General features: G+C 38.8%; 1 protein-coding gene across 3 annotated transcripts in view; it reads left to right on the top strand.

The window, feature by feature from the left end:
* LOC139950802 (NAD kinase-like) overlaps nt 1-17,222 on the top strand; it is a 40,355-nt gene that overhangs the window by 7,177 nt on the left and 15,956 nt on the right. The window contains exon 1 of one of the 3 annotated variants that reach the window (XM_071949621.1): nt 651-1,646. The exons of 1 other annotated variant lie outside the window; for it this stretch is intronic. In XM_071949621.1, the coding sequence (XP_071805722.1) occupies nt 1,585-1,646 (62 nt within the window). In that variant the 5' untranslated portion in view covers nt 651-1,584. Of the gene's footprint in view, nt 1-650; nt 1,647-8,888; nt 11,099-17,222 lie in introns of those variants that run through there. One more of the 3 variants, XM_071949620.1, reaches the window with a different exon arrangement.

Below are 17,222 nucleotides of genomic sequence, written 5' to 3'. Positions count from 1 at the left end.
CAAGACCAGGGCAAAAGAGGGCATGGCTCAATGGCCTCCGTGAAATTCCAGGCGTGCACTTTACGTCATATACAATGTATCATAGTATTTTAAACAAGTTTAGGAGCCTACCATGGCAACGTGGGAAGTGTTGTTTACGAGCCTGAACCAGATTTTGACTCGACAATATGGACTGGTAGGGCAAAATGCCCCCTTCTGCTTCTCTCTTTTCACTTCTTTCCACTTGACTGATTCTGTGACACAAGTGTTGAGATGTTATTAAGCTTTTGAGAAAGGATCTGCTATACAGGCTGGGTCAAAAGGTGTAGTGAGGGCATTTTGCACATTTTGCATTTTATACCATGTTTTGGTTGGTAGACAGTTTGCAATCAGCTAGTTTGATTTTCTCAAATACTAAAAATGAAAACATCACAAACTTTTCCATTTACGGGTCATTCCTGGCAGGGCTAGTTAATAGGAAATCTCAAAATTTTCAATCGCAATATTCAAATTGTGAATTGGGTTTCCAGTCCGTCCTTGATTTCGTTGGTTTTCCCTGGAAAAATTACCTGGGGTTTTCTTCCCACATCTTAAACTGAAACTTTCTTTTTTGTCTTCTCCATTAAGTTTTTTTTTTTTCATACTTCTTGTGAATACGAATATGTTAGGAATTTTGACGTCACAAAATCACAACGAGTAATTCGCAACAGTCGAGCTGTGTTCAGCTCCTGCGATAGATTCGCTGTGAAAACAACCTTGGTGACATTCAAAATTCGCTTTGCATTCGAATTCGCAGGAAGTATGAACTGGGCTTAAGTTCGCTTGTCTGATTACCATAGGAAATAAATAGACAGCTCACTGCACTGGGGTTATGTAACACTAAAGATTCAGCAATATCAAAATCTATATTCCTTCCATGGTCAGGAATCCATACACAACATAAAAATTGAAGGATGCATGGCTGGAGATGACAGTGTTCACTAACTCTACTCTGGCCTGCTTTTATGTCAAAGTCCCGAACAGCCAGCTGGTTCTAAATTAGTATGCTTTCAGTGAGGTGCTGTATAGGCCTACACCACTGTGTACCATTACTGTGCGTGTGCATGGGTCTATGCATGGGTCTAGAATGGATTACTGTTCATTGTAATGTACCTGTGATGAAATGTAAGGGAAAGAAATAGCCACTGACGTCATGTACTGGACATTGAACACGGGATGAGCCCACACAGAGCAGCATTGTTGACCACTCATTGATGACAACACACCTACACTGTGCCATTGATGAGTTATTGTGGTGGGACAGTCCCTGCATTATGATGTACCCGGAACTGTGACATTTCTGCTGGTTGGACTTCCACATGTACGAGCACAGAAATCTCTGTGTATAGAGTATTGGAGTATAGTATAGTTTTGCATTTGTTAGGTAATAAGTAACAGCATAAGTACTGAGGAGGAATTCAAGCTCTGTAGTCCGTTCCATTTGTTACATTCTAAATGTACAATTTGTGTACAGTCGTTCGTCTTGTAACTTCTTGTAACGTGTAGTAAACTAAGGGGCATGTAGAGTGCACGCAGAAAGAGACAGATAGCCAAGTGTGAATTGCCATGGAGGCCACATGCTCCCATAGCATAGCCCGTAGTAAGACATGCGGCTTACGTAGAAGAAGGTAAGTGTAACCTCAAGGAATCTTACACTTACTTACAGTTAAAGGAACGTTACAGAATTGGTAAGAAACTAAAATCGTGAAAATCACGATAAAGCTTACAGTCCGTCTAATGATGATATTACTAACTTGTAGAAAACATCCCTTGAAATATTTCTGTCTAAAAATTCATATTTGATGAGAAATAAATAATCTTATGTTTGAAGTTTATCACTCGGTGAGCATTTTATTCGTTTTTGTTTTGGTGTTGATGCAGTGCAAATTTGTAATCGGTTTTTCCATATTCTCTTGTGACCCACATGGCCGATCGATTTCAAACTTCTACAGGTTTGTCAGTTTATGTATGGTGGATTACATAAAGTGCTTACACTGCCAGCAACTTTTTTGCTAGCAAAACCAATTCTGTAATGTTCCTTTAAAAATTTAAAAGACATTGGTGTCAATTAAACTTGATTAAAAGTGTCTTGAAAATAAAGGGTTTAACTTAATAGTGTTTGTATGTGTTATACTATAGAGCTAAGATGTTGATCACAAATATGAACCTATTGAGTAGAACAAAATTCAGCCATATTTTTTGCTCGAAGAGCAGTTCTATGGTTATTGTCCCCTGCTGCAGAGGTTTGATAAGTCTAGTACCTGTACTTTAGCAATGGATCATTAGGCCTATAACCTTTTAAACCATAACATAACAAAGTCCAGTGCTCAGACCAATGTGTGTGTTTTTTTCCCCTGACAGTCGCCCTTTACTAACGGATGAGAATAAATTATAAAGGTCCACAAACCAATGATCCCAATCAAGGCTGTTGGCCCTACGTATACATTTTATGTATTACATACCGGTACCCACCCGTCCCCCAAAGGTCAAGAATAAAACCATTATCACGCTCGGAGAATAAAATGGTTGCACAATACCTGAACTACAGTGTGTTGTTCCTCTCAACACCCAAGGAACTACAGCTGGTTTGGGCCAGTCTACACGATTATACTCAGTAGAAAATGCAGACACACACCTGAGCTCTATTAGACTGTGCTGAGTCAGCATTGCAATCGTTGATTCTTAGAAGTCTTGTTAAAGGGAAGGTACACGTTTGGTAATTACTCAAAACAAATATCAACTTAAAAACTGACTTGGTAACGAGCATTGGAGAGCTGTTGATAGCATAAAACATTGTTAGAAACGGCTCCCTGTGAAGTAGCATAGATTTTGAGAAAGTGGTAATTTTCTCACTAAAATAATAAAAGACTTCTAGCCAGAAACCTTTTTTTCCTATAGTATCTGAAAGCACACAAATTCGTCCAACAAGGGTGTTTTTTCACTCGTCATTTTCTCGCAACTTTGATGACCAAAATAGCTCAAATTTTCACAGGCTTGTTATTTTATGCTTATGTTGGGATACACCAAGTGAGAAGACTGGTCTTTGACAGGTTTTTACTTGTTCGGCTGTTGGAACCCATTGTTTGTTCCTAATACATGTAGCTGTATACCATAACATTTTACCTTTGAAAATTTCATTTCAAAAAGGTGGTAGCCTTTTTTTGAGATATAATAAAAATAATATTGAGTTTTTATCTAGCGCTTTTTCACTCCCTACGAGTGTCTCAAAGCGCTTCAAGATATTACCCCTGGTCACTGGGCCTTAATCAATCCTTAAATCGTCTCAGCTCCCTTGGGAGTATACAGCCTCCAGCAACAAATGCGCTACTCGGCTAAATCAATCACAAGAACCATCTCTGCCCTCACGGGTACCCATTCACCCCTGGGTGGAGAGAAGAAATAATTTCAAAAAGGTGGTAGCCTTTTTTTGAGATATAATAATAATAATATTGAGTTTGTATATAGCGCTTTTTCACCTACGGGTGTCTTAAAGCGCTTCAAGATACTGCCCCTAGTCACTGGGCCTTAATTCACTCCTGAAACTGTCTCAGCTCCCTTGGGAGTATACATCCTCGTGCAACAAATGCGCTACCCGGCTAAATCAATCACAAGAACCATCTCTGCCCTCACAGGTACCCATTTACCCCTGGGTGGAGAGAAGCAATAATAGTTAAGTGTCTTGCTCAGGGACACAAGTGTCAGGAGTGTCATGATATTGCAAAAGATGTTTTTAGTAGCCCAATTTTAAGCACTTTCATAAACGAAGTTTTGATATTCTTCCTTCTTTTTTCTGAATTTCGATTTATTTGCCCTTGGAAAAATATGAAAAAGTTTTTATTATTTATAATAGCCTGGAGGTCTATGAGAGTCTATGTGAATGTAGGTCATACCTTGTACTTATTTATTATTATTATTTATTTATTTATTTATTTATTATTTATTTATTCATTTCCAGGCAAACAGTACATACAAAAAATAGGCAATAAAAAATGAGACTACACAGAGAACAAGCCTGCGGATAACCAAAAAGCGAAAATAATCACTATCTAAAGGCGATCCAGACAATAAAAATAACAAAGTCACAAAAAGGCACAAGGACAAAAACAACATAAAAATTGCACATAAAAAACCATACCCCCAAAAAATATATATAAAAACTATAGAAAATACATTAAATTTTGTATACAAAAAATACAGATCAACCAGAAGACCAGGCATCCTCGCTCCTTGTTCTTAATGAAATCATCCTAATTTGTTTCCCCAACTAAATATCATGTACATTGTTAATGTATCTTTGTGTTGGTAGCCATCACAACCATATTAAAGGTCAAATGGAGTGTCATTCACACACACTCACAAATAAATTAGCACATTTTGAGTATCTGAAATGGAAGAAATAAATGAACATTCTAAACAAGTACAGGTTGCTTGGTAGCCTACAGTACAGGGTAAGTTGAGAAGTGGGGTTTACTTAAGACCATGGAGCTATAGTAAATAAGCTACAAGTGTTCTGGGCCCAATTTCATAGAGCTGCTAAGCACAAAAATTTGCTTAGCATAAAATTGTTGCCTTGATAAAAACAGGATTATCAAACAAATTTCCACATGATTTTCAGGATAAGCAAACAGTAGCTGAACACCAGTAATAAGCGATATGCAAGTAATAGAAATTTGGTTGGTAATCCTGTTTTTTTTTCAAGGAAGAAATTTCTTGCTAAGCAAATTTTCGTGCTTAGCAGCTCTATGACATTGGGCACAGGTGTGAGCTCCTGGGTGGATTTCACAAAGAGTAAAGTCTAGGCCCTATAGACCATGTGACCTTTGTTTACAATAAGTGTGACCTTGCACATTCTTTAGATTTTCTGGCAGGCAAGATACTGCACTGATCATATGGGAAAATTGACATTTTGTGTAATAATTTCCACATAAATCCAAGAGTTATGAAAGTTAAAGCTGGACACGTTTTGAGATGTGCCCCCTTTCATCTTATCAAAAGTTGATACAAATAAGACAGTGCAGCCTCCATAAAATATAAGATTTTATGTTTTCTCCCATTAGGCTGTGTACAATTTGTGCATGCAGGAAGTCCAGGCTCTGTGGCTCTTTTGTAAACATGTGATGTCACAGGTTAGGACGAGTTACTACTCGTCCTAACTCAGGACCCTTAAGTTCTTTCAAGTATCTCCTAGGACTAGTCCTAAGTTAGGACTTAGTTCTAACTCTTTGAGAAAGCGACCGTTGGTTTTTACTTGACGTTTATCTTTGGGGTTTTTAAAAGACCTGTTGTGCAATCTGGAGTATTTAAAGGCAGTGGACACTATTGGCAAAATTATTGTTAAAGACTAGCCTCCACAGTTGGTGTATCTCAACATGCATAAAATAACTAACCTGTGAAAATTTGAGCTCAATCGGTCATCGAAGTTGCGAGATAATAATAAAAGAAAAAAACAACCTTGTCACCTGAAGTTGTGTGCGCTTAGATGCCAGTTGATTTCGAAACCTCAAGTTCTAAATCTAAAGTCTCGAACTCACATTCGTGGAAAATTACTTCTTTCTCGAAAACTATGGCACTTCAGAGGGAGCCGTGTCTCACAATGTTTCATACTATCAACCTCTTCCCATTACTCGTAATCGAGAAAGGTTTTATGACGATAATTATTTTGAGTAACTACCAATAGTGTCCACTGCTTTGAAATTGGTTTCATATTTAGGATTTTTGTGAATTAGATCTGAAAAAAAAATTTGCTTGTGTATTTTAGCCTGCAATTTCGCATTTATAGCCCTTACTTGGCATGGTCAGCCCAATATGCCAGATTGTGTCAAGTTCGGCAAGCCTTGAGCTTGTTGATAATACCAATATAATGACCAGTTTTAAATCAGCGCAAAATGACAGTGAAGTCTCAAAGCGCTTTTGGAAAGTCTCTAGAGAGAGAAAAGCCAGTGTGAAGGGAAATCTGATACCCTTTCATTGTGCCTGAGAAGGGAGGCCAATCTGGCTGTTTGGTTTATTTTGAATTGCTGGTTCCTGAAGTTGTTGTCCTGGCACTAAGTAAAAGCTGATCGGTAAGTCGGACGGACTGGGGTTAGTTTTATTCTTTGTTTTTAAAAGGCATTTTCTCCTTGGTTTTGCATTAAATCTAAAGTATTGTAACCATTTGGTAGCTGCTCAGGCCTGTGTGCTTCGTTTTTAAAAGGGCAAGGGCACCAAGGCATTTTCTCATTGGTTTTGCATTTAAACTAAAGTATTGTAACCATTTAATAGCTGCTCAGGCCTGTGTGCTTCGTTTTTAAAAGGGCAAGGGCACCAAGGCATTTTCTCCTTGGTTTTGCATTAAATCTAAAGTATTGTAACCATTTGGTAGCTGCTCAGGCCTGTGTGCTTCGTTTTTAAAAGGGCAAGGGCACCAAGGCATTTTCCTTGGTAAAGGGCACCCTATTAGGAAATTAAGGGGACATCGGCAATGCAGGGGGCTTGTTTTGGATCACATTCGCCTTCATTGCCTCAGTGCAGTATTAGGCCTGGCTGCTGAAGCTGGTTTGGCTCCATCTTTTAATTGAACTTTTATTCGGCTTTTTTTGAACTTTTGGATTTAGAAGTTTTATTTTTGTATACTGTACACAAGTTTCCATAATCTAAAGAAAATAACTGCCTATGTCTGTAATAAACATACAATAGTTGTGCCACATTTCCCTTAGATAATTCTGCATTACTGAAGTTGTGCCTTCTTTTACTTTTCAGCTGGATTGGAAATTTTATCCCCAAAAGATACCGTTTGTATAGTGCAAGCAAAAAACAAGCATTGACGTTTATCCATTACAAGATTCAGTGAGTTAAAACTTAAATAGCATCTTGAAATCTTTGGGAACCAAATAATGAATGAAAAGATGTACTTTCAAGTCACCCATCCAAACAAAACTGTATTTTATGGTTTTCAAATTCCAAATCCAAGCTCAATACTTTTTTTAGCACTCACCAACAAGAAGAATACACCAACTCCCCTGCACTCAAATGGAACAGCTGATGAATAGTAATATTTATATCAATCTGCTGATTTGTAAGACCACAGTTTTAGTCATCCCATCCAAGCAAAATATTTGTTGCTTAAAGGCATTGGACAATATTGGTAATTACTCAAAACAATTGTTAGCAAAAAACTGACTTGGTAATGAGCATTGGAGAGCTGTTGAAAGTATAAAACATTGTGAGAAACAGCTCCCTCTGAAGTAGCGTAGTTTGTGAGAAAGAAGTATTTTCTCACTAAAATATTAGAATTGATTTTGAGACCTCAACTGAGGTCTCAAAATCAAGCATCTGAAAGAACACAACTTTGTGTGACAAGGGTGTTTTTTCTTTCATTATTCTCTCGCAACTTTGACGACCAATTGAGTTCAAATTTTCACAGGTTTGTTATTTTATGCATCAAGTGAGAAGACTGGTCTTTGACAATTACCAAAGGAGTCTAGCCAGTGCTTTTAATAATTTTGCTTAGCAGACCATGAGCAGACCAACAAGAATACTCCTACTACTGCACTCAAAAGAAACAGGTGATGAATATTCATATATTTATCAATCTGCTGAGACCACTGTTTTAGTCATCCCATACTTTTTTTAGCAGCACAAACAAACTCCATACTCCAACACCCCTGCACTCGAATGGAACAGCTGACGTTTATATTTATATCAATCAGCTGATTTTGTGAGATCACAGTTTTAGACACTTAATTGCATTCCAGACCTAAAAATAAATAACCCTCATTGTCCAACACATAATAAACAACCCTGATTGTCATGAGAATGAAAGAAAGTTCAAAGGTCAATATTTAGGACAATATTTGTATTGGTGATTAAGGAGATTGGAATATAATCAGCGAGATAAGAGTAGACTGGTTACTAGTCACCTTGGGACTAACAAGCCGGCTTTTATAAGAAGTGAGCAGACCATTCAGCTGATACAGTAGTTGCCATTTATGCACGTCTGTAAATTATCTTGGTTACAAAGTGCTTCTGGACTACATTAGAACAATCTTATCTACACACATGCCAGCGAGTTGATTGCTTTGTACTGGCTTTATAAGTGTGTGGCAATGCACTGCACAGAAGGACATATCCTTTCTGCATGATGTACAGTACACAGCTGCAGTACATAACATGTACTGTATTTTATGTTGTTGTTATAATTACACGTGTACATGTATCTCGCCTTCGTGGATAAAATTTTAGTCTTTGCCCCGTCTTTGAGTCTAGCCAACTGTTCAGAATTGTTGGTAAAAGACGAGTGGACTAAGGCGCAGCTGCTGATGTGAAGGCTGATCGGTAAAATTGTGAAAGCATAGACTATAAACTGTACCAAAAAAAACAGGAGAAATGATCTCACTTGCTCGATGAATATGAATGGAAGAGACTGCAATACTGTACCATAGAGCAAGGAGTACGACGGTTATGCTGTATGCATCAGAATGAACATAATCAAAATTGGAGTGAATGTTTTTGTATGAACAGTGGTTTTCTACATTTGCTGAGGAATCTACGCTAAGGCTCGATCGTCCTTGAGGCCGGACTGACACAGTGGCTCTGACATTGACCCGAGGAAGTTGGTTCGGTCATGGTTCAGTGAACACCTGTACTCCTATGCAACCAACTGCATTGAGCGTTTGTCTTGACACCAACTCTTACATTGTAGGAATTTTGACAGTGATCCATTGAATGGGATTGTCAGCATAGGAAGCACTGGTCAAATGTTGTGAAGGAAGTGGACAGGAAATTTTGTAAAATTGTACTACAGTATTTTATGACATTGATAGTGTGAATGTGATGCCGCCATCACCTGCTAGTGTGGGTTTAATAGAAGTTGAAATCCTCAAGCATTAACAGATGTGTCGCAGACACTTTGCCCTCGTTTCAACTGAAAACATACACATGTGCAATAATCACTGCTGCACTGCGTCACTAAAAACAACTATTCAAATACCTGCCACCTTCTACGATATTGAAATATGTGCATTATAGATGATTATTGGAAGAGCACATCTTGCATACAATTTCAGAAGAACAGGTGTGAATGTGATGATTAGGGCGTATAATAATCACACGTCCAAGTCTGGCATAATTCTCATGACTGCAGTGTATGATTACTTCAGTGTTGTCGTGATTGAGGCAGCGCTTGAACAAGTTTTGCCTTCTTGTGTCTTTACATGAGCTTCGAGCAATCTACAAAATTGATTTGATGGTCACACTTCATCGGTCGTCTCTAATCACCACGTTTTAGTCTCGCCTTATGAATGCGAAATACGTCATCCCTTCTTTACATGTCAGCGTTACTACTTAGTGCGTCGCCGAACACTGGAACGGATTTGTTCCAAATGGTTGAAGATGCTTTCCTCATCGTAGCGATGTCGGTCACGATCGCGCTCACTATGATCTCATTGCTGGTCACTCATCGGCACTAGGAATAAGATTGTGTAAACAAGTAAACAAATGTCGTGTAAACAAGTAAACAAATGTTGACTTTTAGTAAACAAGTAAACAAATGTTGACTTTGTTGTCGTTGACCTGTCGGGGCGTGGACATTCTGGAAGTCATTCAAGACGCTTTGCTCATCGTGTTCATGGGGCTTACAATAATGCTCTATGTGATTATAACCTTGTCAAGGATTCAGCTACAGCATCATAGAGGGTATTAAATTAAGAAGATTGGTGAAGAGAACAAACTGCTGAAAGACTAGTAAGAAGTCTAGCATTTGAGGCAGTCGAATAAAGAAACTATGGTGAAGAGAGCAAACTGCTGAAAGACTAGTAAGAAGTCTAGTATGCGAGGCAGTCAGTAAGGATTCTCACAGGGGTTGTTCTATAAAGATAGTAAACAAAATGCAAGAAAGAATCTATGGTGAAGAGAGCAAACTGCTGAAAGACTTGTAAGAAGTTTAGCATTCGAGGCAGTTGGTATTCCTGACGTCAAAAAGCGATTGAAACTTTGTCTCGGAATCACTCCTTGTTCCATAGGAGAGTGTTGTAAAACAGTAAGAAGGAATCTATGGTGAAGAACTTAACTGCTGAAAGACTAAGAAGTTTAGTACTTGAGTTGAGACAGTTCAAACCCCTGTTTAGGTAATTGAAACTTTGTCAAGGATCACGCCTTGTTTCATAGAAGGTTGTAAAGAATCTATGGTGGAGAGCTAACTTATGAAAGCCTAAGATTGAAACTTTGTCAAGGATTCAAAGCCTTGCTTCACAGAGAGTGTTATAACACAGTAAAAAGGAATCTTTGGTGAAGAGAGCAAACTGCTGAAAGACTTGTAGGAAGTCTAGCATGAGACAGCAATTGGGACATGCCTGACTAAGAATCTTGGAATAGCAGTCCATGTCATTACATGCACTTTGACATTCCTTTTGTGTTGATTAATTTCACGTGTATATTTAGTCATGGTATTTCAGACTTTGATTATAAACCACAAGGATTCAAGGGCCTGAGTTAAGCTGCATGTTTTTCTCTCTCAACTGTGGACACATGATCGTTTGATGTAGTAGGCATATTATTATGCACATTTTCCTATGTCTGCTGTACTTTTAGAGGGCCAGAAACCTTCAATTATTGCCCTGTGCAACTCACACCCCTATAGTGTGATTACCAATGACCTTTCCCATTGATCATATAACACCTTTAGCCGGTACTCATCAAGGAACTGCCCGGAGAGCCAAACGTAAATTAGACGCTCGTTCAGCAATCAACTCTTCGGCTTATTATTAAAAAGAAAAATCTCCATCTGACAACAATCTAGGTATAACATACACCACTCCTGGCCGAGTTATTCAAGCGTGAAAGTCTACAAGAACATTACCCCCCCCCCCCCCCTATCCAGTCGCGGTTATTGAACATTCCTCCGGGTGGCATATTTAAGGGTACAGTTAGATTATTAATCTTTGACGGTTGATTTTGAACGCGAGACATTTTGACGCCGTCCGGTGTTTTTGCAAGTCGTCACCACGATGCAGTTCAACAGTCGCTGCTCGGCGTCTTGCATGGATAGCTGTTGTGAGCGATGTGGGGAAGAGTTTTCTGATTGTGTATGCACTACTTGTACAAGGTGAGTCAAAATGTCTTATAGTGAGAGGGTTGGAAAGTGGGTCAATGGGACAAATCCTGACTTGAGAAAATGGTGGGATTATCTCACTGCTGTTTGTGCCCAAGAGCGTCAGTCATTTACAGGCTACTTCCTGGGCCTAATTTCTTAAAGCCTGTAAGCACAAAAATTTTCTTAGCATGAAATTTCTTTCTTGGTAAAAGCAGGGTTACCAACCAAATTTTCATTTTTGCATATTGCTTGTTACTTGTATTCAGCTGTTGTTTGCTTATCCTGAAAATCATGTTGAAATTTGGTTGGTAATCCTGTTTTTACCAAGGTAGAAATTTCATGCTAAGCAAATTTTTGTGCTTACAGGCTTTATGAATTTGGGCCGTGAAGGTGATTGTCTCATTGCCCCGTGGTAATTGCCTTGGGGGCCCTTGAAATGATCCATGGTGCCCTTTACTCAAAATAAAATGCCTCCAGAGTCCATGGCCCCTGGTCATTGCCTTGGTGCCCTTGAAATGCTGGTCGACCATTCGTTGCCTATGTGGTCAACCATTTGAAACCAGCCTCATGCGCATGGGTTCTTTCACTGGTCCCCGATAGCATGTTCCATTCTAACATGTGTAAAGCGCAGAGGGGAACCATCGACACTATAGCGAAAACCATAAAGGCAATGGAGTGTTGAATAATGTGGTATCGATGGTTGACTAGACTTCCAAACAAGTCATTCCAGTGAGTGTGTCACTGGGCATGCATATGTTGCTGGTCAGTAGTTGACTAACTGCACTAGTCGCACTAAGCGCCCAGGCCTTCAGCATGGGCGGAGGTCGAGCTGGAAGGACTGGGCAAGTCTGTGAATCTGGATACACCAAGTTAAAGGTAGTGGACACTATTGGTAATTACTCAAAATAATTATTGGCATAAAACCTTTCTTGGCAACGAGTAATGGCGAGAGGTTGATGGTATAAAACATGGTGAGAAACTACTCCGTCTGAGGTGCCATAGTTTGCGAGAAAGAAGTAATTTTCCACGAATTTGATTTCAAGACCTCAGATTTAGAACTTGAGGTCTCGAAATCAACCATCTAAACGCACATAACTTCATGTGACAAGGGTTATTTTTCTTTCATTATTATCTCGCAACTTCGGTGATCGATTGGGCTCAAATTTTCACAGGTTTGTTATTTTATGTATATGTTGAGATACACCAACTGTAAAGGCTAGTCTTTGACAATTACCAATAGTGTCCACTGCCTTTAAAATGCTGGTCTTTGACAATTACCCAAGGCCTGATATATAACGGAGGCAACAAAGGCGATTTATATCCATGCCCCGTGGTCATTGCCTTGGTGCCCTTGAAATGCTACTGTACAATTACAATTTCCTCATAGGGTGCGCTAAATACTAAAGGAGAATTAATGCCCTTGCCCTTTCAAAAAACGAAGCATCCAGGCCTGATTATAAACCAAACTTGTCCTGAGCATGCCTGCGCATTGAGCTGTGATGGATATTGTAAAAGGTTTTGGGCGAGACACTGAGTGGAACAAAATGGTCTTTGAAGGATAAGTGACCACATGTAGGGCTTAAGTACTAGTAGTTACCTAACGTAACACAGTCGCCACAAAAAGAAATAAACAATAAACAAGAACAAAAATGACAGGTCAGTAGGGTTCAAAACTTTGCATGGTGGGATAATAATCAGGTGATGTCGAGCGGTAGTACTTAGTCCCTAATTTATAGATTGTAAATCTCTCTTGAAAAGTGTTGGTTCTGAGAAGAACTGGTGGTAGACAACTCAACGCTTTGATGAGCCCATTTTCATAGAGCTGAGCACAAAAAGTAGCTAAGCAGAACAAAATTGTGCTTACCAAAACAGGATAACCAGTCAAATGTGACTGCATTTCTGCTTAGCAGAAAATTGTTTTAAAAGCAATTTTTCAATAGGGACACCACCGACATAGCTCGGCTGGTAGAGCCCCAACCCCCAAAAGCAATATTTACTGCTATTAATCAGCTCTATGAAATGGGCCGTGGTTGACAACTCAACAACGAATTGATCAGAGCATACTGATGGAAATGTCGAGTTGTCAACCACCGATTCTTCTCAGAAGAATCAACATTACTCAAAAGAGATTTACACTTGGGTGCTACCAATAAACCTCACCTGATATGACGGGTCAGTAAGTTCAGCTGGAATAGACAAGGGGGTTTGTTAGCAAGTACCCTGTACTACTGATGACGTATCACAGTTTTGTTACAACCATGCAGAAGAATGGGAAACCATTGTGTTGATGCGTCACCTAAAGGCCCGGTCACACAGGCCCCGATAACGAGAACGAAAACGATAACGATAAAAATGCACGCCCTCGATTGGTTGAATGAGCGTGGGCGTATTCTGCATGGAGGCAATTCAACCAATCGCGAGCATGCATTTTTATCGTTATCGTTTTTTGTTCTCGTTATCCGGGCCTGTGTGACCGGGCCCTAACTGTTGGAAAAGCAGGAACCAGTTTAAAGTGCTGGACAAGCAATACACACAGTGAACAAATCAACTACTTTAGGAAAACGTCTGCAGGGCCCAATTTCATGGCTCTGCTTATCGTAAGCACAGAATCGGCGCTCACGGAAGCATGGAATTCTGTGCTTACGGCAAGCGTATTTCACTGATTAGCGGCGAAATTGGGCTTCTGCGCGAGCGTACTTCCTGTTACTATAGGCATTCTACGCTTACAAGGCTAGCGCAGAAATTCGGCGCTCGCACGTAAGCGGGGAATCATGATCGTAAGGGCAGAATTCGGCAGTAAGCAGAGCCTGAATGTACACACAGTGCAACAACAAGGATGCCTGTACATTGTACATGTGTTTTGGCATAAAACATGGCATGCATTGCTCAGCTACCCACTGAACCATTACAATTCAGGATCCAGCAATTGAAGTTAATGTATACCACTAGCCCGGGAATACAAGATTTTTCCAGTTTGATAGCCTGGCTGGCTAGTGGAAAAATAATGCAAAAATCAACCATCTTAACGCACACAACTTTATGTGACAAGGGTGTTTTTTCATTCATTATAATCTCACAACTTTGATGACCAATTGAGCTCAAATTTTCACAGGTTTGTTATTTTATGCATATGTTGAGGTACACCAAGTGAGAAGACTGGCCTTTGACAATCACCAATAGTGACCAGGTTCTTTAAATAACAATGTCATGTAACTTCATTGTCCTTTTGATGGGGGGGGGGAGGGGTTTAAAATCATTGAACCGAAACACAATCATATGTATTCACTGGTTTGGCTGAATGGGTAGTTTCACAATCTCATAATACCCAGACCTTTCATTATTAGGAGGGTGTACTGTGTAAAGTTGGGCGTACAGTACATTGTTTCTATAGCTGTTCAACTTCCTTATTATTTTTTTACTAAGTTGTGCAAATAGCCAACACCAGGATCGTCTGTTCACACTCTGTATGGTCTTTGGGTCCATTAAGGAAATACTGGTTTGAGGAGTATTGGACTTTTTTTATGCTGTGACGGTGTCATGTGACAGTGTTACATGTATGGTATGTATGCAGGTGAGGCTTGTAATGATACAGTAGGGAATGATTTTGTTCAGCAATTTTTGCATAGCAGAATATTTAGACTGGGCTTCAGTTGTGCACACAGAGTGCTTAAAATATTGAGAAGTAAATCATGATTTTTGAGTGGCAATTTGATAGATTTTGTGTAGCAATTTGCTCTGCTAGACAAGGGAAATTTTACTGTATAGTATATAAATCAGGCCTTGAATTAATCCCTGGGCACCCACAGCAACTGGGGTGGTTCTCTGTGTTTTTGGCTGTTGTGCCCTCTGTAAAGTTTCAATTTCCCAATAAAAGTGCTCCTAATAACTGGAGCAAAATTGCTGAGCATACATGTAGTTTAAAAAATAAAAGTTCACAGATTTACAAATAACTTATAGGGTTTACAGAAGGCAATGGTGAAAGACTTCCCTTGAAATATTATTCCATGAAATGCTTTACTTTTTGAGAAAACAGCAAAACAATATAAACAAGGGTGGGTTTTTCCGTTGTTTTACTCCCGACTCTGATGACCGATTGAGCCTAAATTTTCACAGGTTTGTTATTTGATATAGAAGTTGTGGTACACGAAGTGTGGGCCTTGGACAATACTGTTTACCGAAAGGGTCCAATGGCTTTAAGGCCTGATGTACACGAAATACACCATCGGTTAGTTTTAATTTGGGCCATTACGGTATTACTTGTGTTTTTGAATCACTCTGAAACAGACAGTTTTCTGACATTTATAAAATGTTTGGACTTTATGTTTTTTTTGTTAATGGCAAGTAAAAAATATTTCAGCTGAAGGTTTGTATATTTACTTGTGGTATCCCAGCATATATGCATAAAAATAGCAATTCAGTAAAAATATGGGCTCGATTGGTTTTTAAAGTTACAAGAAAACAGTAACACCCTTGTTACACAAATTTGTGTGCTTTCAGATAACTGAGAAAGGCTTCAGCAGGCTTGAAGTCTTTCAAAGGTTCACATATTTGAGTGACAAATTACCTCTTTCTTAAAAAACTATGTTACAATCAGAGGGAGCTGTTTCTCACAATGTTTTACACTATCAACAGCTCTCCATTGCTCATAACCAAAAGTGTGTACTTTTTCTTGAACTGTTTCTATGTAATTTTCTTATGCCATATTTGCTAAAAAACAGGCTGCTCCTGGAGAGAGCGCAATAACAACAGTTCAATAAATTATTGTTATTATTATTAAAAATGAAAGAAATGTCAGACTTGCAGATGGACTAGTATTAAACTGACTGTAAAAATACCACCAGACTGTGAAATCCCATGAAATATTTTTAAATGCTGAAAGAAAAGTTCATTGTTGTTTTTGCACAGCTGGCTAGCAAAAGGTACTGCCTTAGCCACAGGAAAGAAACAAACAGAATATATCAATTTTACGAAACGGCGGGGGATTTTTTTTGTTGATATTTAAGGATCTGTTCCACGTTTCGATAGACTGCTTCGGGCACGGCTGGGGTCCGGGGAACAAAATCTGTTCCATATTTATGAAATAAGAGCGCACTATTATCATTTCTTGAATTCCGCCGAGTATTAGGGTATTTTTGTCTGGTTTGAGAAAGCGAGGCATGTAGAGCTGCCAATTCTTAAAGGAACACGTTGCCTTGGATCGGTCGAGTTGGTCTTTTAAAAGCGTTTGTAACCGTTTGTAACCGTTTGTTATAAAATGCATATGATTAGAAAGATAAACTTGATGTCTTGAAATTAAATTCGTGGAAAACTACTCCTTTCTCGAAAACTACGTCACTTCAGAGGAAGCCGTTCAAAATGTTTTATACTATCAACCTCTCCCCATTACTCATTACCAGGTAAGGTTTTACGCTAATAATTATTTTGAGTATACCAATAGTGTCCACTGCCTTTAAAGGTGCTATGTCAGATTTTTGGCCCCAAACATTAAAAAATAGATTTGTTTGAGTGAATGTTATTTCAAAGAGTATCACCTGCTCTAACGAAAAAAAGTTTAACTTTTACTTTTAATGGTCAGGAACCCGCAAGGGGATTTAAAATCATCTCTCTCATACAAACATTGGTTTAAAACATCACTGATTACGAATTATTGCCAGTAACTATAGGCGATAATATTTATTCTAGTCATTGTTAAACCGTGACTAGCACGGAAGGAGTCGAACTCATAACCTTGTGATTGCAAGTACTGCAGTCTAACAAATGGACAATGGTGGCCATGTTTGTGAGTATGTTGTCCATCTCTTTATATATATCAAGTTTCCTACAATGAATCTGCATTTATTGCAAGCTCCACCATTAACACTCCAGTCAATAGAGTTTAAAACTGTTCATGTGTATCCGGGTTGCTCTTTGAAAGAACTCACTGAATAAATAACACAATGTTTACTTGCTATGTTTTAACAATAATGTCAAGAAATAATGGTTTATTTGTCGGATGACTTTCTGTTCATCATAGCAGAAAACTCGTTCCAGTCTGATGATAAAATGTTTTGGAAGGTGAAATTGTTTACACTAAGGATCCATGTATAGAACAATGATTCAGGATTTTTTTCAAACCCAGATGAAAAACACCTTAAAA

This window comes from Asterias amurensis, chromosome 18, assembly GCF_032118995.1.
Source record: "Asterias amurensis chromosome 18, ASM3211899v1".
NCBI classification, from domain to species: domain Eukaryota; kingdom Metazoa; phylum Echinodermata; class Asteroidea; order Forcipulatida; family Asteriidae; genus Asterias; species Asterias amurensis.
Note: the sequence above shows the minus strand (reverse complement) of the source record. Positions and strands in the feature narration are given on the sequence as shown.